The sequence below is a fragment of the Neovison vison genome, chromosome 6 (assembly GCF_020171115.1).
Source record: "Neovison vison isolate M4711 chromosome 6, ASM_NN_V1, whole genome shotgun sequence".
NCBI lineage: Eukaryota > Metazoa > Chordata > Mammalia > Carnivora > Mustelidae > Neogale > Neogale vison.
In genome coordinates this window covers 200272358-200295323 of record NC_058096.1, presented here as the reverse complement: position 1 = coordinate 200295323, position 22966 = coordinate 200272358, and the positions used below count along the sequence as shown (strand labels likewise).

General features: G+C 41.4%; 1 protein-coding gene across 10 annotated transcripts in view; it reads right to left on the bottom strand.

Annotated features, from left to right (window-relative positions):
- ERC2 (ELKS/RAB6-interacting/CAST family member 2) overlaps window positions 1–22966 on the bottom strand; it is a 916980-nt gene that overhangs the window by 163050 nt on the left and 730964 nt on the right. For 7 of the 10 annotated variants that reach the window (XM_044253352.1, XM_044253355.1, XM_044253356.1 and 4 more), the window contains one exon: window positions 18585–18719. In XM_044253352.1, coding sequence (XP_044109287.1) covers window positions 18585–18719 — 135 coding nt within the window. Of the gene's footprint in view, window positions 1–3309; window positions 3376–18584; window positions 18720–22966 lie in introns of all 10 variants that reach the window. The other 3 variants (XR_006385123.1, XR_006385122.1, XM_044253358.1) reach the window with 1 other exon arrangement.

Genomic DNA, 22966 nt, shown 5'->3' with positions numbered 1-22966 from the left:
GGGGTCTAAGGAAAGCACTTCCATTCAGTGGAAAGGAAGAGTTATTTGCTGACATAAATGAATGCCACTTCAAGTGGATTTTGATCAAGTGGATTTTATTTTCCTGAAGGAAAATAATGAAGACTTAGGCTGCTTGGTTTTTCTGTTTTGCAAAGCAAGATAGAAAATGCTGTAAGGGCTCCCAGAGCACATTTTCACAATCAAAAGTAGGCGGTGAGAGGACAATGATTGACCACACGTTGCAGGGATACCCATGAGGGCAACAACTTGGCTGGAGAATGTGACCCTACAGAGTGTCTGCAAGAAAACCAGAAAAAGAAGGCAAGCCAAAGCTAAATTCTAGGCATGGGAAAGTAGGAGTGGGGATGAGCCAGTGGGGAGGGAAAGTAGAGAGAAGCTGGAAGAACACAGGAGTGTATGTTGAATTCAAGCAGCACAACTACGTAATTTGTGTGACCCATGACAAAATAAATTGTGGGGCCCCCATGTCCAAAAAATTATTAAGAACTTGAGGACAAGGACAGCAGAGCATTAGACCGAGAGTGCAGCCCTTCTAAGGCTGGGGTTCTGTGGACTATATAGGTTACACGCTGATAAGGCTGGGCTGGGGGGTGATGCTTATGGGGAGAAAGCCTACCTCTAGGGGCTGTCGAAACTCTTTAGAAAAGAAACTTTCCCCAGTTCATTTTGCTTTCAGAAAACACCATCCTTGAATGATCACAGTAAGACAAATAAATCATGCCTGGGCTAGTGTCTGGAAGTGGCAAAAGAAGGAGGAGCTGTCAGCGCTATTATGTTAATTCCAATTTGTTGTAATTTTTGGAGCCACTTTTCCTAAACTGTGATTCATTTCAGCACCAAAACACCAGATTCAAGTCACAGACTTCTGATGCTATTATGAGCATATTACTGATGGCTAGTAAAATAACTTCTTGTGATGTTTCTTTTATAAGGGCCATAAATCAAAATATTTAAAACAGTTAATTTTTAATGTGCCACTATTATCCATCTTTAGTTATAAATTTAATGTCTCCTTAGGCCCCACAGACTGTAATATGACTCAAAACATGCAACGGCTGTTCAAATACGGAAGGTCCCCAGTATCTCATTATTTAAATTCTTAAGATACGGTTTTAAAAGCCTGTGGATATCTGAGCAAACTTGTTTAAAGGAGTCATAAAGGAAGATAGGTAGTTTTCCTCAGAAGTCTATAAAATTTATTAGAACATATTAAAGTAGGATTATATATGGAATAATTTTCAGAAGACATTTGTTTTCTGGGGTACATGGTGCTTGGGGAAATTCACGGAAGAATAAAGGGGGTAGGGGCTTAACACTGTTGTCTCTATTTGCCTTGAGCAAAGCAGTTTCTCTAGGGGCATTGGCACCAATTCTCCCTGAGGATGACAGCATAGGTCCTATCTTAGAGGATCGCAGGGTGGATATCATGAATCTTGTGAAACAGCAATAAAAATCTTTATTATTCAGGAGGAGACATGAATACAGTCCAGCATCCTAATACTTATGATGGCAGAAAAGGGAGCTTCATGGAAGAAACCCAAGTAGGACCTGCTTTTCTCAAGGTAACCCCCAGACTCTTAGAGACTTCCTCTGCCTCCCCGTCTCTGCATGCTGTAGGCATGTTTCACATACTTACTTTTTAACATTATAAAACCTCCATTTCTTATCTAATGCTACTGTAGATCAAGTGACCTGTGTATTATTAGCCTTTCTGCATGAATAAAGGTGATGTATCCCTTAAAGCTTTTTCTACATAGGAAGAGAGTCTCCCAGATTGGATCTTAGGGATTTTTCTGGTTTCCCCGCCTCTTCACACTGACAAGCTTCCCTCTGGAACCACTTTGCTTTTGGAAGAGTTGGTTCCAGAGTTGTCTTCCTCTTTACCCAGGAAAGGGAGAAGAGAGGAAACAGAAGGTCTCATGTGACTGGGAAGCAGGTTCTACTCACAGCAAAGGGATCTAGGAGGTGTTACATCTTTACTGTGGAGAAAGATGTGTCTGAAAATCAACCCCTGTGTATTCTCCATAGGACCAGAGAAAGCCATTGGTGGCACCTGCAAAGGTTTAACTCAGCAGTGAAATGCACCAATGAAACTATCACTTGTGGGCAAAACCCACTGGTTATTGTTTTAAAATTCGCCTGAAGCACCACTATCATGAAATATGAATGCAAGGCTTGGGGAACAGCACACCTGCCAAGTTATCCCACGAAATTGCCACTCTAATCACAGACTTGTGACATTTCATATTTGTTCCAGAAAAAGAAATGCACAACAAGTACTTCTTGACCATAAAAAATGACCATAGCACACAATCGACCACATTCCTTGTTCTGAACAAAATGGCATATACAGTGTCATCAGTTCAACAGCATATTCTATGGAACCAAAGGTACAGTCAACTCTAGGGAGTTTATGACTTGTTAAACAACCTGGGGAGGTGTGATTTGCAGCAGCAAGTCTCCAGGGCTCAGTGTCCCATTTATAACCTTGTGGTAATTACATGAGCCACTATTCAATCATAATGCAGATAACACAGAAATAAAGAGTGGGTTCTTAATGGGTAAAATATCAGCCTTCAAAAGAGCAAAACCCTCTGAAAAATACACAATGCATGAAATTTATAGTGCAAACCTCCACAGAAACCCAACTTTAAAAAAAAAAAAAAGCCAACAGATAGAAGGCCACTAATCTGCCAATACTGATATTTCTATTCTAATGCATATAAAGAAATAGTTACCCATTCACCATTACTATGCCTTGGTCCTTGTGTTTTCTTCAAAACTTTGCCATAGAAGAGATAGTACAATCCATTAAATGGGCTTCTTAGAGATGATAGTTTCAGCTCCACGAAGATACACAGTTTATTTTCCTTATTCCTTACCAAACATTGGACACAACCAGAAGGACAATGAGAGTCACACCACACTGGCATATCTGGTAAAAGCAAGCTCTTGGCTAAAAACCGCTACTGGAGAATTGTGACAATTTCTGAGTCCACAATCATGCCTTTAAAAAGTGTATATAAATCCTAACAAAGGCACAGTTTACATCTTAAATAACACAGAAACATCTGAATCGTGCTCAACCCAGCCCCAACACGGCAGAGCAATAATGTGGTTGCGGGGAGGGGGAGTAGGAAGGTGGGGACTCTTGGGGGATGGTCACAGAACACAGAAGCAGACACAGGGCACAGTCACAAACACCAGTGAACACAATTGAGCACACATACAATACAATACGAGAATGCAATTTTTAAAAGAAAAATGATATAAAAGATGGTTTCTCACCCCTCAAAACAAAACTGGAACTTTGGTTTACAGGCCCGGCTATGCCCATATGCCCTCCTCGTCATCCTGTGGCCGGCCCGGGTAGGGAGGTGCACGGAGAGGAGAGGAGGGGAGCACCGGAATGAAAGAAGAGAAGGTTAGTTACACCGTGATGCACTGGAAAGGCACACTGATCTTCACTTAGTTTTTTAATCTTAAAGAGTGAGGGAAAAAAAAAAAAATCTATAGTAACTTAAGTTCCACATCACTGACTTGTCAAATCCATAACTGTATTTGGCATCTATGGGAACCCCCACACAAAACATCCCACACGCCCAGCTCTGACTCTGTGTCGAGACTGGATTAGAAGATTAAAATTAGTCTACATTAGCAGATGATTATATTTTTGGAAAGCATGCAGTCTGAATTGCATATGCCTAGGATAGATTAAACCTTTTAAGTAAGCAGAGAAGTAATTATAGTAATCAAATACCCTTAATTTCTCTTAAGCTTAGAGTATCAATAAAGGCTGAAGAAGAATTAAAAAAAAAAAACTCCATTTACTTGGGTGAAACAAAGTTCTGTAGCATGCAATAATTCACATTGGTTATTTCACAAAGGCTCAAACATGCTGTGATCTTCTGGATTTGTCAGGTTCTATTTTGCTCTCAGCATAAAAAGGATGTGCGCGCCATGGAATGATTATACATTTGCATGGAATGATTGCAATCAAATAAGTTTCAAAGAGAAGAAAGTAAACTTTCGATTCAGTAGAATGCTTGTAGAAAGAGAGTTTCTGTTTAACTTAGAATTGTGCTCAACTATGGATAAACTGAAACTTATTTGGTCTGAATTCTTGTTGTTGAAAATGTTTCCAGAATGGCTCTGGCCACTTTCCTCACTTAGTGAAGGGCCAATAAGCAGAGCAATTGAATCTTTGAAGGCAGAAGTAAATCTCCCATCCCAAGGTACTGTTCTGAATAAGAATTCTCACTTTTTACTGCAAGGATTGAAACAAAGTGTAGAAGATTGAGTGGTTCATATCCTGATCTCAAGCATAATTTGGGAGCTGTGTCTTCTAATAAATCCCCAATGAACTGGGTTTTGCCATGATTTGCTTCTTTGTTTTGAAAACCAGGAACAGGAAACAAAATAACGTGGATCATTTTCTCACCGTTTGGATTCTTATTGCATAAATTGTTGTAATATTTGTTTGAATCATATAAAAATGCCAGTATTTCACCATGTTTGATCTAGAAAAACAGCAATTTCATACAGTTCAATTGAACCTTGCCAATAGGCTATGGTAATTTTCATCTAGTCAAGCATTCAGATCTGTGGTTTTTGAAGTGAATTTTCATGTAATATGCTTCTTTTTATTTCTGTATATTTTATTTTGCTCACTTGAGAATGTTATTCTGAGAAGAGAGCCAGAGTTTACCAGAAGGCCAAGAGGGAATCTATGGGCCACGAAGGGTTAACAATTGTCAACTGATTTGAGTCTACCAAGGGATTTGCACAGAGTACAAACTGGACAACTCAGTGTGAATATGCATCAACAGTTTAGACAGGAATATTCTAGCAAAAAAATAAAGTACAATTGATCATTTTAGCTGGGTCTTTTCATATATAACTTATCTGTGTCTATTAACCACTATAGAATCTAGCACTTGCTCCTGGCAATAAACTTCTCTTTTCCCTACATAACTTGAGAAATATGTATTTTTATATTCATTAAACTTCCTCTCAGTTCCTGGAGAAAAGCAAAGTTAATGTCCCTTTTTATGCTAATGAAGAAGGAAAATTTACTGCCTGGGACCCTGGGGCATTCACAAATGGGTTTCCAGAGGTCTTGCCATCCCTTGAAATTCAAAGCAGAATGTTGTGGGTATGTGTGTAGTATATTTCTCTGGATGGAAGCCCTAGCTTTCATTATAAGGTTTTTGACCCCCAAAGTCACTGCCATAGGAAAACTCCAGGTGCAGAGAGAAGCTATGATTTGCCAAAGTCACAAAACAAAATAGGAGGTTCTCCCTAAAATGCAGCCCACAGCTCCTGCTGACCGCTTTTCTAAATGGCTGTAAAATCACTTTCCATGCAGAGCACTCTATTTCATTTTGCATCTAAAACCCAACAACATGTATACATTTAGTTTGTTTCAAATCCACTCACAGAGGGTTTTAAATTTTGAAGAAGAAAGGAAGAAAGGAAAGCCACTGCCACCAAAATCTACTACTATTTTCTTAACAGTGAAATGTGGTCTAATGCAAATGACTTTTAGCAAATTAAATATATTAAAAAGTGGTAATTAATTATGATTGAAACAGACAGGAGTTGTAGGTTGAAAATATACACTGCCAATATCACTACTGTGCCTCGTCCACCATAGGAATAAAAAGGAGCTCCCAGATGTCCAGGGTTATTAAAAACCAGATGTTGAGATCGATGTCTTGTATGCTGGTGAATAAAGTAAAGAAATATGACAGTCCAATATAAACTTTGCTAACATTTAACATGGCAGAAATGTGGATAAATTCCTTTAGTGAACTCGGAATATTATGCATTTTTTTTCAAGTTTTTTGTTTCTAAAGTTGAAAGTTTTTAACAGAAAATAGAAAGAGAGGTGGTGGCCATTTCTGGTCTCTCTAATCTTCAAAGCTTAAACATGAATTGACCCTAATCACCAAGTGATCTGGGTCAAAGTGAGTGTCCGCTTAGGGAATAAAAAACAAAAATGCAGGAGCTAATCAGAGGGGGAGCTCCAAGTATTTCCAAACGTTCACAGCTGTCTGACTCCTGCATTGCTTACATCTTTGTATGCAAATATTAATTTGCTCAGCAATCTTACTGCACAGAAATGTAAATTTGGGGGCCAAAAAATACAAAACAGATAAATGTCACTTGATCCTTAGCCTCATGCCAAGTTATTTAAAAATTCTTGGGACTTTCAAAATGCATCTATCAGGTCTGGGAGAGTCTATTTCCTTGTTTTTCTGTTTCTAAATCTACTTTGCAGCGGCTTTTCTGGATATTGTCTGGTGTTACCTCCCTTGTGTGTCCCTCTTGAGTGACTGCTATGCCAGGAGTTGCCCAAATATGGAGGAAGAAAGCCTCTAGTCCATCAGGCATCTGCGTGTTTTCTTCCACAGCATCTGGGGATGGGAACATCCAAGGTGGGCTGAAGCCCAGAGCCCAGTGACCACAAAACACAGCAAATTTTGAGGAGCAGGGAGGCTTAGTTATCAAATAACCTCAGGATGAATCTATAGCTCCAGAGATTATATGAGGCCTTGATGGAAATCCTGTAGTCCCAGATGCTGGATTCTCCAAATACTAAGATAAAACAGAATTCCTCACTGGATGGACCACTCACAGGGCTGTGCTGATGACAAGATCTAAGGGCAAAGGGATGAGGCATCACTGACAAGACAGGTGACTTCCTATTGTGGGGAGGGGGGTATTTGTTAGCCCCAGCAAAGAAGGTCTCAGAAGGAATATGACATATAAGCTCTGGGAAGGAATATAATATGGCATGATAAAAAGCCCAGTGCAGACTTTTAATTGGTCTCTATTTTCAAGTATTATCTGTAGTCAGCTGGCTAGCCCCAGCTCATCACTGGCTGTCCCCCCACCCCACCCTGCCCCGCCACCTCCAAAACACTTGCATTTCTCTTTGAGTTCACAGCCAGAGTTTTTTCTTGAAATTGGAAGGCCAGATTCCTAATGGGGACCTTATCATCACACCTGTCCTAGCTGAAAATGAGAGTGAAATGATGGAAGCATCACCTTCAAATCAGCCCACCGCCACTGTGAGAATTCAGCTAGCCGTCTCTGCCAGAAAGTTCACCCTGGCTTCCTTGGGGGAAGGGATGCAAAGAGATTGTCCTGGTTATTACAGCGTCTGGAATAAACAGTCACCAGACTTCTCCCTACCCCCACTTCAGCCCATGCCTGCTCTGACACTTTCTGGAAACATCAAGCTCCAGGACTCCTAACTTTGGCTGCACAATCCTGGAAGCGGGCGGTATGGGATTTATGATGTGCCCTGTGTCTGGGTTCAACCAAAGCCGCTCCTCTTGGCATTTCCAACTGCAGGTTTGGCCAGCGTCGAGGAAGACAAACACACGTGCAAAGGAAAAAAAAAATGGGTATGAATCTGGAAAACAGGGGCACCTAGCTTTGTCAGGGCACTAGTAAATTTACTCTCAGGATCAAGTCCAAATCTTCCCTCTGGAGACCTTCCACCCCTGCTTTTCACCTCCCCTGCCTCCTGTAATGCTTAGTCCATGGATGGATGTTTCTGTTCAGGTGATGAGGGCAGGAATGCCTGTGAACTCTTGCATGATCTGTATTGTTACAGCCTGTGTGGCCCATCTGCAGACAAGTTCCCCCCAAAGAAGAAGAAAGTTAAGATACTTCCTTTGTACTCTGTTGAAATATAAATGTTAGTTTATTTCTGACCTAGGCTAGAAATGATCCAGCAGGTATTAGCACCTGTGCAGGGTTAGAGAGTATGACAGCTTTCTGTGTTTCTTCACTGGGTCTCACCACTGCTCCATGACACAGGAGTTGGGAGGCTCTTTGTGCAGATATAAAAGGGAAGTCTCAGGAAAAAAGATCAGGTAGCTCACTGAAGGACACCTGGCCAGGAGCTGTGGAGCCAGGGTCAAATTCCAGTCTACCTGACCACAAAGGTATACCTTTCTGACATGTGAACTCTGAAGCCACAGAAGAAAGAGCTCATGTTGACCCTGAAGGCATTTGTTGGTTCTGCTTTTCTCATCTCTGAAGTACTTTGGACTTTGCATGGCCCTCTTTCCGAGCTGTTGAAGGTCATTGTTGGAGTTGGGTGGCACAGCTTAGGCTGGGTCTCTCTGGCTCTTGGAAGAAAGAGAACCTCATATGCAAACAGTACCTGTCCTTTATGTGGGCATACATCAGCAGCACCCCAGCGAATTTCAGGGTCCCTGAGGGAAAAGGCAGAGCCTTTACTCACTTCACACTGCCTCACAATGCCTCAGATGTGGGAATTTAACAAATTATTTCCAAATGAGTAAGTATACAGGATCAGTTCTTGCTTTTCTGAATGACTCAACTCCTCTGAGACAGAAGGCTGCCTGGAGTCCAGAGTTCCTTAGGGTTGCCAAGATTGTGTTTACTCATTTCTCCCAATGATGGCTTCTTCCCCCTTTGCACTGCATTAGCTACTTCCCTGGTTTATTCTTCTAACCCCGGCTGGCAAAAAGCTGAATGTCATTGGCTGAGGGGGAATTCGACAGGAGATGTACATATTTAAACAACAACAACAAAAAAAAACAACAACACTGGGGTGTTTCTCAAGAAGGAGGTAGAGACTAGAAGCCCGTGCAGTCTGTGTTGGTTTCTTCTCAGCAAGATCATCTCACAGGGCCTGAGGCAGGGCAATCATCTGAGGCCTTTTTCCAAACCATTGAGAATATTACAGAGGTGTGTGTGGCCGGGAGGTAGGGGGGTTCTCCTTCACATCTAATGAAGTATCTTCAGGCACTTTCTTGATTTTGTTTGGGGGCCTTCATTGTGGGGCAACTTGAAGAAAGTAGTTTTCTGTTTCCTTCAAGCAAAAGTAATTCTGACAAACCAGTCTTTGGTGCATGGCACCAGATCTCTCAGCTGAAAGAGGCAAGGTACCCAGCTGTAGGTGGAAATGCTGGAAGGCTCTAGGTTGGCCAACAATATTGTTTCAGAGCCCAAAGTCAACATCTGTTAAAAGCTGAGCCATTGCCAGATAGTCATAAAAAAGGGGTGAGGGTGGAGACAGGCTTTATATTTGCTCCCTCATCCATCAGTCATTAACACTTGGCTTTGTTAAATACAGTGAAAACTGTGTTTTTAACATGACTCTGGTTCTGCCATTTTCTGGCTAGTGGGCAAACAAATCCCCTAGCATTTTGACTCATCATTTCCTCAGCTGCCTCAAAAAAAAAAAAAAGAAAACGGGATCATATCCTGACCCTGATACTTCATAGGGTGCTGACTGAATTAAATTAGAGAATGTAAATTAAACCACTGCGTAGTTGTTGCAAACATAAACTAGGCATACCACCCGTTGGTAGCATCTGATGGTTTGCTACTATTGTAACAAATTATTTGACATTGCACTAAGGCCAAAGACAGAAAGGGTAAAAAGGACCCAATAGGTGTATAAAATTTCATCCTTAGGCATTTTGGCATCTCTGGGCTGTTCCCAGCTAGAGGTTATTCAGATCATTCATATAGAGATGCTGAACCAATTTTTAAAGAGCCATTACTGTGTACATAAGGTAGTTTTCAGAATCATTGTGTGTGTTTAAAAGATGTTTCCTGTTCTCTTTCCTGGGCTGCTCCCGTTATCTTCAGGGTATTGCAACTGCCTGGTGTGCACAAGTCAAACGTGATCCTTATGACATCAGTTCAAGAAGAAAAAGAGGAGCAATGGTGTTTAGCAGCAGAAAATGGATCTCTCTGCTTTCAGACATTTCAAGGTTGGCCACCCCCTTTCCATGGGGAAGCCGAAGTGCTAGCTCTTCGACAAATGTGACTGGATTAAAGCAGAACGTTGAAAAGGAATCAACCCTCCAGTGTTGCCAAGATGAGTTACACCTGCAAGCTGGGGAGTGCAGGCTGTGTTGACTCAAAAGATATGGCAACAAATCTTTTAATGAAACCCTAATACTGCAAACAAGGTTTAAAAGTAAGAGGAATCAGTAAACCAGGAGACCAAAACTTGACCCAAAATAGAGTAAGACTGAAATCTTCAACAGGCTCAAAGCCTCTGTAAGGCAGAAATCCTTTTCTACCAGGAGGATCCTGCTGCATTAAGCACCTCTCCTTTTTCCCATGCATGAAGACCCTACCTGGCAGGGTTTATCAGACGTGCCCTCATGTGCTTACATGTCAGGAATTAACATCACACCCAGATTAAAGAGCTTTGGTAACAACCCGATCATCTGCAAAGCCAGCTTCCCAGTGGCTGTCACCCCGCCTCCCTTGCTCTCCCCCTGTGGCTTGTGATGGTTGGGTGAGCTCAAAACTGCTGGTAGGGGAAGGAGAGTTAAACACTCCCTGAGCAACAGTTCAGACATTTGTTCTCATGTCCTTCTTTACCTGTGGCCACACAGAGAGCCCTGGCAGGGTCATTCCTGAGCTGTTGCTCCTAAAAACAAGCAAACAAATAAACTGCCCCCTTTATTTCCCAACAGTGAGAAACTGCACATTCCTCCGGTTTTAGTAGCTTCAGGGATTTTTAATAGTCTTTGAGGATAGAGAAAAAAGTGACATCTGAGCTATCTTTCTATTTCATCTACTTTTTAAAATCTGTTGGGTTTTAAACACAACGTCTTCCAATTCACTTGTGACAAAAGGAGTATTGGCGAAGAGGCAAGGAATCCCAAGAAAAGAACTTGTAACTGTGTGGTAGTGGATGTTAACTAAAAATATCCTGCTAATCATTTTGCAATATGTACATGTATAAAATAATTATATTATATGCCTAAAACTAATAAAATGTTACATGCGTTATATCTCAATTTTAATTTATAATTATCTTTTTTCAAAAAAAGAAAGAGACAAATGGCTCACAAAATTTAATTCAAAATGCATCGCAGGATATCTTTGGCTCCAACTGTGAGAAGACCAGCCTAACAGTGGGGACAGCTGAAATCTCTGAACCCTTCTCACATCCAATCAACTTCAGCCCAACAGAAGCCTTCTTCATGGGTTTTGAAGTTGAAGCCTTCATCCCTACATGAAACCAAAACCCAAGGCCTCATCTAAGAAGTGGGCCAGGAAATTAGGCTTGCAGTGTAAAAAACCTAATTGCTTCTTAATCAGGCCAGCTTCAGACATACTAGCGTGGGTGGGAAACTGATATTAAAAACTGAAGACGTGTAACTTTTCTTATTAGGTTACTGTCATAGGGGACTCAAAATTTGTGCTTTTCTCTCTTGTTCTGTAACTGCACTTTAGTAAGCTCTGATACATGGTAGTTAATTTTTCTTCTATGTAGGAAACATGAAAACATATTTAATGTATTTACACACACACACATATATATGTATATATAATATATATTCAAACATGTACTCAGGGGAAGTTAAGGAGAGAAATTTCCAGTTAAACATGATCTTGCGAAATTCTTCCATATGTGGAAAAGTCCTCAGTTCGTCTGACATATAGCGATACATACATATATACACACAGGACACTATGTATACATTTATCCCACATTCATTTAACCTCAAAACATAAAATAAATTCTTTTTTTTTCCTCCCTAAGCAAAAGCTAGGAATAACAACTCTATATACAGAATCCATCTTCAGAGGCCAATGGAGCAAGTTAAACCCCTTGTCTGTTTGTTAGAATTCAAAGGGCTGCACTTTGGCTAATCTGCTGGTGAAAGTACAAGGCAAGCAGGGCATCAATCACAGACCCCGTCTACCATTTCACAGAGAGGGGCTGTGGGCAAGTGGGGAATCCAAGGGCCTTGAGTTGGCTTTTTGAGAAGTAACAGGGCCTAGGGAGGGGTTGCTGTGACAGCTTCGTTCCCCTAGTGGACAGTGAGACTCTACGAACTCCTTGCTGACCAAATGTGAAATGCAGGCCTCTGGAAGAAGGAGGAGGTGGAGTGGGAAGAGCAGGGGACTTTGACCCCACAGATCTGGGACGAAGAAACAGCTGCGGTTTAGAAACGTTGTCATCAGCCTCTAGCTACCACCTCAATGAGGACCTGACTGTAGGGGTAGATAGACATTCCCCTCCTATGGAAAGGCTCTGCAGGACACTCACTAATTCTATCTGAGAGCAGGTACCTAAGGCTCAGGTGTATGTAGCATGGACAGAGGTGAAGGGGAAAGAGGTAAGAACCCCATTTTTATCTTGAGCTATCTTAGGGTCTTTTCGTCTGTAAGAAGAGGGAAGAGGGGAGATGTTTGGAGACCAGAAATCTCAAAACTAAGGTAGCAAGGGTTGCAGCCTCTGTGAAGCAGAGCATAGGTGGCAGTCAACCTAAGTGGGATCACTGAGATCATTTCACAATGTCCTAAAACACAATCTGTGTATCTACCCCCTATACACAGCTTGAAAAGAAGGCCACATCTAGGTTCATTAGTGACCAAGTCATTTGATGGTTTATGGGAAAATGACATGTGTCTCAAGTAAAATTCAATGGGAATTTTCAGCAGAAAGTCAAAGTGGCCATTTAGTGTTCTAAATATGTCTAGTCATACAAAAACCAGTCTTAGTGGAGAGCCAACATGTGCCAAGACCACCCAGCAACCAGGAGCAATAGAGAAAGAACCAAAGTTCACTATTTACATCTGCAGGCCAATTCTGGAAATGGCCAAGTGGAGTAAGCAATATTTAGGACTAAGGCAACCAAGTTTCTGGGAACAGATTAACAGAGCAGTCACCCTAAAGTTAAGGATGCAAAATGGAAAATCCAGCTTCTGCCACAGTCAGGTCACTACCTTAAAGTATGCCCCAAGCCCTGGCAGATCTGATAGCAGCCCCTGGCCCAGAGAGGCATCCTCTGCTTTGATCTGGGAGCCTGGCTTGTCCTAGGACCTGTATGTACAGACTCCTTTGTGAGTAAGAAAGGGGCTGTGGGCCTTGGGAGTCCACTACTAAGGGCCCTCTGTAACCTGGAGCACTTCCCCTCCCCCTCTGTGCCATGCTCTCACTCTGGTAATCCCATGGCAGCAGGGAAACTGCAGAAAGCTGCATTTTCACTGGCACAGGTTTAGCAAGAATAAAGAGTAAAGGGGAACACCATACAGTACTTCATTAGTTAAATAAATAAATAAATAAATAAATAAATTTAGTTAGTTAAATGTGAGAAATATAATAAAGGATTTATCAAAGAATAAAGAGTAACAGGTGAAATGGGAGGAAATGAAAGGATAAAGTCACATAACAGAAGAATGTAAATAAAGACAATGAGAGTTGGGGGAAATGGAAAGAGAACTGAGGAGATGACATTTTTTTTCAACTTTGGAAAATACATCAAAATAGGATAAAACTTACTATAATTCAATGGGAAAGGGGACAGTACATGTGCATTCTAGAAAAAGTTGATATTATAGCCAGGCAACCATATTTAATACATGTGGTTGTGTAAATACATCCATCCTGACATCCTAAGAGGTTTGCTGACGCTGTATAGCATTCGGAGATGCAGGACCTCATCTTGGGTCTGTCGATTTTCAGGTGTGTGATTCTGAATGATTAACAACATCTCTGAGATTCAGTTTCTTTACATGTACAATGGGGATCCTTCCATCTGTCCAAACTGTTCCCCAAAGGTACTTAGGGAACAGCTTCTTCAACGGACATTTATTGAGTGCCTACTATGAGCCAGACGGGTGTGAATGTGCCTTACAGTATGTAACAGAGTATGAATACAAGGAGTATAAAATTCAGCCAGCTATTCCCATAATAATTTAGTAAGTACTAAGCTTCCATGCTCCTGGACTCTGTAGCCCTCCTGTAGAAATAGGATTTCTATAAGAGGAGTATGAAATTTAAATTTTAAACAGGATCTGAAAGTCTTCCAAGGGGTTAAAAGTCTTTGAGCTTCTCAATGCTGTGAGTGAGCACTTGCATTCAAAAACAAGGGAGAGAGAAGAGACGCAAGTTCTGGGCTTGGAAGGTGCCCATGATATGAGGTTTCCAGACAAAAATGTTTAGGATTTTGCCAGTTAGGACCCTACAAATTAGAATCAGAGTGGCAGATGCTTTAACAAATGGAAGCACATTTTGCACAAAAAAGCAGTGAGATCTAGGTCCTTAAAAACCCAAAACGCACCCTAAGACCCAGGTGCAGGAGTGTCAGTCTTGGACGCCCAAGGGCAGCCCGAACAAGGCCTGGCATTTTGAGTTGGCTGGAGTGTGGAGTTCACTCTGATGGTATGCTTTTCTTCATACCTGGAAGCCATTAGGAGATTAATAAAGTGCAATTTTTCTAGGGACTATAAAAATCATTTGATGCCTGGAAAATAATGAAAAGATTTGGCATAATTGATATGACAAAGAAAGATGCTCCCTTGACAAAATAACAGACGTCGGTGACAAGTACAGAGGGCATTTAGGAGAAGTTGAGTTTCCACTTAGCTTTTCTAAAATCAATCTTGGTCACTTAACTGAAAATAAAATCACGAGTGTGGTTCCAGCATGTTCCATTTATTCTCTGGTCTTTGTTATTCCTCAAAGCAGCTTATCAGTAGCTTGTGTCATGGGAATTGTTTGTTGTCTCCCCCTGGAAATATCTGTGCCCACCTCCTGGTTTGAAAAATTTCCAAAAGTATTATTACAAGGATTTGTCTGAATGATCTACTTGGACATTGGAATGGCTATGGCCATAATGGGGTCATAGGCCTCCAAGTATCACATCTGCTCCTTTCTCAGGTAAGAGTCTAGACTGTTGGACTGCCACATCCCACTGACTTCTCTTATGTGTTCTCCAGATTGTCCCTTCCCCTCATCACACTCATTTTCAACTTCTGAGGGTCTATGTATTTACAATTATCCTTACTTTCCTGTGTCCTCACTCTCTTAATGGTTTCCTTAGTTCAGATCCACTGGGTTTTTGGTGGGATGACTCATTCTCAGACATTATAGCCTTCAAAATGGTATCCCAAGAAATGAATGAAAGAGGCAATCTCATTTTCTGCTATGCAGAGCGTAGCAGAAATTGCCTCAACATTCCACCTTCTGATGAAAAACACTGCTGGAAACTGGATTAGCTATGTTTTAAACCAGGTAGTCTCTTTCTCCACCTGATACTCTGAGAACAGTATTTCTCAGAGCACAGATGTTTCTAGAAAAGAAAAGAAAAAAAATATTCTATGATCAAATAAGTCTGGGAAATGCTGGATTAAGTAAAATTGGAGAGCTTTCTTTCTTATATGACTTTTTTAGATCCTTTGATCTGCTAATTGCACCAAGACTCTCTAAGATTGACTTACAATATGCAGCATTTCCCCCAAATTCTTTATTCACTGAATCTTTGTTTTAAGACTTTCCTCCTGGGACTAATGTTCCAAAAGTTACTTTGGGAAATGCTCGTCTAGACTTATAACCCTTAGATTCAGTTTCTCCTGAGGAGAAAGCAAACTCATAGTGAAGGAGAAAGGGACAGGGAAGAAATGGAAAAAGAATCTAACTCTGCAAGGGCCCAGCAATACTTAAATCAAATTTACTAAGGAAAAATGAATTTCTCTGGAAAAGTAGCAAAGTGACTGGTTTTCTTATATTTCTTTATTTTCATGTGTTCTGATCTTTTAATAAAGCTCAAGAGACAATGGCAACATTTTGTAGTCCCTCTTCCGGAAGAGGGTTCGCTGGTCAACCCTCAGGTCATAGGAAAAGTCAGAGCTGGAAGCTTCATGGGAAGGAAATCAGGAATCCCTTGAAAGAGACCTTTCCCCTTTAAGTCAGTTAACACAGGTACACTATGGACATTTAGTTTAAATCCCATCCAAATCAATCCATTTTTCAGACTCTTTATGCTGTCACCATAAGGCTATCACTTTCTCCTGAGAAGTAGCTCCACCCCACACATATTAGAATATATGCTTTCACAATTAAATATAGAGTTTGTAATCACCTGGGAAAGATTTCCCAGTCTTTCGATGACTATGACATTCTGGAACTTAGTTTTATAACAATTTATGAGCTATTGGTGATTATAGCAGAGGGTATGGTTGTCCTAGACCTGACACTCCAAGTCAAAAAGGTCACCAGCCCAGCCATTTCCATCAGTGGAGTCAACCTACTCATGCAGGTCTTCTTAGTCAATTCTATTTTCTCTAATGGAAAGAGTGTAGCCAGAAAGACTTATTGCTTTGCTGACTCCAATTTAAAACCAGAGAGTTATCCTTCTGGTCAATGGTATGTCACTTTCAAGGTGAACTTTACTGTAGAGTAAGTTCCTAAGTCATGGGCCCCTAGTTAAGTCATAACCATCTTTTCAATGGCATTTTTTGATTGACATGATCCAGGAAAAAACTTGTCTTGAATTTTTGTCTTCAGGTTAGACAGCAAACTCCCTGAAGGCCAGGGTCTATTTTGTCCATCATGTTCTTTCCCAAGGCCAATGTAGTGGCTGGCATGGAATATGTACTCCAAGTATTAGTTGAATGAGCAAATAACCAGAAGCAGGACTCAGATCAGTCCACCACCACCCCTCCCAGGGCCTGAATTTCTCATTTGTAGAAGAGGATGAGGTTATCTGCCTCTATGTCAGAGGATTGCTTAGAGTGTCACTGGAATGAAGGATGTGAAATTGGAAGACAATCACCATCCTCCCAACAGTAGCAATCACAAAGGTATATTAGAGGTCCTGATGACACATCTCAGCCAGATACTTCTCAAGGCTAACTCTTCTGGGAAGGGCATTTCCCCTGAGCAACGATTTCTGCCCTGTGACAACTGCTAGCATTGGTAGACAAACATAAGAGGGTCAACCAAAACAGGAAGACCTCTATTTTGTGTTTAATAATGATCTCTGGAAAAGTAGCAAGGGACAAGATTTTGTGAGAAATATAATTTACCAGGCAGATAAATTTGATCTGGTATCCAGTTTCTAGCAGGACATATTAGCATATGTGTTTCTGTGATTAAACAAACCCATTTGTTATCTCAGGAGGTCCTTGTGTAAATCCCTCTCCCATTTGGGCTCCAAATCCTTCATTCTGCCTCTCTGATCCTATCTCTCCAGGGGAAAGCCTAGGGTGGCCTTCTAGCACCAATAAAACCTCACATTTACCCTTCCTGTGAGAAGGTCAAGGAGCAAAGGGCAGTGTGCCAAAAGGCAGGGACCAAGAACAAGAATGAAGATGTTCGGATAGTAAGATGCCGGGTATACTAGGATGGGTGAGTGTGGAGAGGTGGTGATGGCAAGGGATGAGATTTGAAAAAATAAAGCTTAATCAAAGCAGAACCACAGGCAGACAAGATAATGACAGGAAATTTATATCTATCTCTACTTTGCTGATCACCAAATTAAGAACCATTTTGAGAGCTAATAATTGCTCTCAAAATTGGTGCCTTTCTGCCCCTGGCTTCAGAAAACTAGATGTCCTAGAAGAACACCTGCAGTGTTGGGGTCTCTGAGGGCAAATGCTTCCCAGTACAGAGCAGGGAAAAGCTGGGTATCAGGGGCTGGGGGCCTCCAGGTTGGAGCTACTTCACTGTGGAGCTCCAGGGAGCACTTCTTGTGTTGCATACTATATAAATGGCTCCCCCGGAGTTGTACTCCTGGTAGAACATCTTGGAGACTTGCCATCTTAACTTCTTCTTTGGGATACTAGTGACATGAGGTGCATAGGAAACAGAGCCATCTGAAAAACATCTTAGGAGCACAATAAGCACCTCCTCCTCCACGGTTAAACCTCTCTTCACACAGGTAATTCCAGTAAGCCCTCCTCCCTCACATACCCAGAAATATATAACAAAGGCATTCACACTTATCCAGATGATTCTATTCCTTATCTATGGCCCCATCCCTCTGAAATGTATAAGTTATACTAGGATCACACACACAAGAAGCTCACAGTATAATAAAGGAGGAAATACTGCTAATATTGACTGTATTAACCTGCTAGTTTGCATTTAATTTCATAATTTCCATGACGTTCACCTTTAGGAGTTTTAATCCTACATACTATCAACAGTTTTTATATTTGGTGGGTGAAAGCACGTATCATTGAAGACCACAGGAGATTTTTGTTTTTGTTGATCCATCTTTTCACTTGCTTCATTTAGTCAAGAGAGAAGATAGGATCCAAATCAAATAAACCAGACCCCTTGACTTAACCAGCTAAAATGCAAGCAAAACTGATTTCTCTTCATGTTGTTTTACCCCACTGTTAATTTGCATCACTAAGGAATTTTCTAGGAAAGTGCTCAGCAAACTCAAGGCTTCTCTGGTTGCCAAGCTCATGGAAACAAAGTGCTTTCTCTTAAAATTCTGAAAGAGACATTCCAAAGTAACCCACCATTAGATACCGAGCCAGCAATAGACTTCATATCTATGAAAGTAAAAAGGAGGGGAGGAAAGAAAATGCATAACATAAACAAGAACAGACAAAACCTTAAAGAGGAAGGAGAAAGGAAAACATTTAGACTCCTTGAGTGATGGAAATAAATACCAAAGCTATTAGTTTCAGTTCAAAGGACGTATCACTTTATGCTGTTTATTATTTCTTGAGGATTATTTATTTTATCTTAAAATATCCAAAGGGTAAAAGGGGTCCTGGAGGTAAGCGGCAATGAAACTGACCTGGTCGGGAGAGGGCCTGTGATTGGAATGCTGCGACCTCCCAGGAGATCGGTGGTGGTGGTGGTGGTGGTGGTGGTGGTAATGGTGGTGGTCCTCATCGTAGTTGTCTGCCATCAGCTTCATTCTGTTCTGGGTCTGCACAGAACAAAAACCAGAGAAGACTCCATTAGGACCTGGAAGACCAGCCAAAGAGATTCAGGGCATAATTATAGCACCTATAGGGCTCCTTTTGTTCCTAACCCAGAAGTTTTCATTTTTAGTCAAATTGAAACTCAATAAAGAATGCACCATGCCATTTAGTAAAAGAGGCTTTATCACATCCTTGAAGCTACGATGTTCTTGAGCCTACCTGAGATAAATGTACTCCCCCCCCAACCATGTGATTTAAAAGGGGGAAAAAAATGGAAATACACCCAAAGGTGCTCTGTTTTACATTAGCAAGCGATCACACATATCCAGATAAACTTGCAATCACAAACTGCTGACAATCACATCCTACACTCTAGAGCAAGCAAGAGAAGGAAGCCCCGGACAAAGAAGATGGGACAGGGCCAAGTGGAGACACAAAACTACAGACAAGTAATGGTCTTGCAAGACAAAGCAGAGGAATCCATTCAAAAACTGCCATATGCAAAAGTAGCAATGGAGAAGGTTTGCAACTCCGATGGCTTCTAGGGAAAGGGCTCTTTGTGGACAATTTAGCTGATGGTGCCCTGTAGGGAAACTGAGCAAAAGGAGCAGAGCTGGTGTGAAAGAGCTGATCACTGTCACTTATGTCCCACTATGTCACACCAGGCAGCTAGGTGTCATGGTTTACATTCTCAGTACAAACAATTGTATTGTTTTGTTAGGTAAGGCAAGAAACAGACCAGCAATGAGTTGACTGAACAAGGTCACAGAATCTAGAAAAATGCCTGAAGACAAGGGGGAAAGGCAGAGAAAAATATCCAGCGCAGAAAGCCAGGCAATGTAGAGAGTACCCAGAAAAGGAGGAAACGCAGAGTACACAAGCGTATTTGGAGAGAAGACTGTCTGGATTCAAATCCTGCTCTACCTCTTTGCTGGTTACGTGATCTTTTGAGGGGTAACTATTTGCAAGCTTTAATTTCCTGAACTATACAATGGGAATAATGGTGCCTTCCTCCTTGGGTTCGCCGTGAGGAGCAAGGGATCTGACCGCTTCAAATGTTACCATAAAAATCAAAAACTGTTATTATTATTAATTTTGCTATGTTTACAGTAAGAAAACTCTCCTTCTTTACATGTTGTCTCCTCTGCCTGCGGTACTTCCCCCAACCACTATCCCTCACCTCTCCCTTCTGTGTCTGGTTAATTCAGGATTTCTTTTCTCTAAGAAACTTTTCCTGATCCCACCCCTGATGCCAGGACATGCACACCTCCTGCTTATCATATGTAACCTCAGATCTATCTATCCTACTGTTGGTAGACTTGAGGCCGCTTCTTTCACCTGCCTCTCCCCAGAATCTAACAGGGCCTAGTAGATGTAAATGCACTGTGCATTCTGCTGCAGTGAGGGCACTGAAAGAAAGAAAGGCCAGAATGCTGAGGGATGCTGCCATCCTAGAGGCAACTGCACATTTGTTCTTAGCCAGGGAATGTCACTGAGAGTTGAGGACATCTCATGAGTTGCTACAACCTTCCCACTGGTGGAATGAGATGACAGTGAGCCATCAGCACTTCAAGAAAGCTGGAAATCAAAGGCTGAAGAGCCTCCAACAGGTTGAAATTTTATTATGTGACATAAATAATACTCTGACAATAATTCTGGACCTAACAGTACATTCTTGTAGTATGTATGTTTCACGTACAATCTAAATTATCTTCAAAACTTTCCTGGGCGGAATAATTACTATCCTCCCTTGCAGAAAATGAAGGCAGAGATTTCAGCTCCAGAGTCTCCTTCTTTCCACAGAACATGGAGATTTCTGGCGTCTTCCAATTCTCAGTCTCAAGCCTTTTCTCTTTGCCATGCTGTCAGCAGAAAAGGCAAAGAGCTAATCAGGTACAAACAGCATTCCTTTAGATGCTTTGGTTCTGCTAAGTATTAGAAACACTTCATATCCCAATTCAATCTGCCAGAGGTTGTCTCATAATGGACTCCATTTTGTGAAATGTGTACAATATTTGAAAGTCCCCACAGTGGGTATAAAAAAATGCATGTATATGGATAAAAACAATAAAAATAGAGAGAAAGATCCACCTAACAATTTAGGAAAAAATCCCAAGCAACCTTTGGCAGCTGATAGCATTTTCATCCTTCTCTTGCCCATTTAAAGCATCAGAAGACCCAACGGACAAGTTATGGCTTATGAGAAAGAGCAGGTCATGGGAGCTGTTGCCGATCAAGTACTCAGAGTCCCCTCATTCAGCCTGCCCTTGTGCAAAAGATTCTGAATTCAGTATTCACACCTAAAACGCCAGTATTGTCAGGAGTTTGTCCTTTTGAACTGGTGAACTAATAAATCTGAAATTGTTTCTTCTAATAGAACTCGGAGAGCCTGAAGGGAGCTGTAAGACCCGCTATGGTCAAGAAGGAAGGGGCTCACCCAAGACTGAACGATGAAGCCTAAATGAACAAATAATAACTCTGCTATTGTAAACATCATGATGTCCTTATCCTTTGGGGAAGCTCCTGTGATTTTATGAGATTATTTTCTTACCAGCAACAAGCCTAAAGTTCCCTACCTTTGAACTGTATCCCATAAAAGAATGTACAAGCTAAATAAGATGCTATATGCAGTCCTAAATGTGTCTGCTGAAATGAGGTGTTGGAGAATAGGCATGTCATGGGATAAAGACTGTAAAGGAATGATGTCATCTTTCCAATTTGGTGCTGAAATATAAATAAACCATGTTGTTCATGTGAATACCAGATCTGGGGGAAATGTACACATAGCAATTGTGAGCGGAAGAGGCTTCTTTTGATTAGTCTGGATTGGAAGAGAAGAGTGTGAAACAGAGATGAATAATGAGAGTTTGGCCTGATACTCTAGACCATTTTTATTTATCTTGCTTGTAACATATCCTCTAAACTGTGACCGATGTCTCACAGGCTGGTTGCTAGTTTTCCCTTCTCTAAAAAAAGTTTGACCAATCCAGTCTCCTTAATGGTCAAATTGAAAAATTGATCTCTCTTACATTATTATTTTTTTAAATCATCTTTACCTATTCTCCTCCCCACCCAATTATTTTGGTTTCCTAACATACCAAGAATGGTCTGCAAAGATGAGAAGCCATGAATATCATTCCTTGAAGATAGACGAAGAAAAACTGCAGAAATTTGTATCAAGGATAGCATTTGTACACTGAGCAGGTGACTCCACGTATAATGACTCATATCCCTGTAGTCGTGTGGTTGACATCTACACAAGGTGCCCACCCCAAAGCCTCAAACAGCAGCTCTTCTGGGAAGTCATAACTAGAGTCCCAGGAAAGCTAATACGTAGTTAGAGAGAGGGAGGGCTTTCCACAGCACTACACTTGGGAACTCATGAACTCACTTAGCAATGCGCTGAAGCCCATTTTTATTTCCTTTTCAGTGTCTACCAAACTGCTGACCTGACACGTTTGCCTTTTGCTAACTGTGTTATATTCATTTTACTATATTAAGTCATGACTGCTGAGACATCTCTAATCAGATTTCATTTTCCACTTCCTCTTTCTTCCAGGCGTCACCTTATTTCTCTAGGGTGAAAGACTCCGCTAACAGCTCTCTTGTCACACTCTGGCCTCCCACTGAACACAATCTAGAGCTGGGGTGACATCAGACCCCTGTTAGTTCCTAACATCCAGCTCCTCAGAGACTCCCACTGCCCTCAGGAAAAGAGCCCCAGCTTCTCCAGGTTTATAGAGCTCTTGCAGGGCATTTCCTTGCTGTCCACCTCCCAAACTCACCTCTGATGCTCTCTGTTCCCATCCCTGGGATGTTCTATTCCCTGTTCCTGTCATGTTCTTCATCCTTTCCCGTTCACCCGAGTTATACCCATTTCATTGTCAACACAATGACCTCAGAAACACCTTTCCTGAGCCTGCCTTGAAGGGATTAGGTGCTTCCACTGCCTTCCCCAGGACCCTGTGCCCACCTCCAGGCAAGCCCCCTTCCATCATGACACTTATGCTAATGAAAGGTACATAATCACCTGCTTTCTCAGCTTTCTCCAACCACTAGGTTGAAATTCTCTTGAGGGAAGCGCTATGTCTGAATCACCCTTGTACTCACCACCTACACAGAGTGTGGTGCATACACAAGTAGTAAGTAAATATGTGTCCAATAAATGAATGGATGTATGAAGGAATGAATAAAATACTTTAGAACAGATGAAAGGGAAAAGTACATCATTAGCCGCTATGATGAGTCAGTT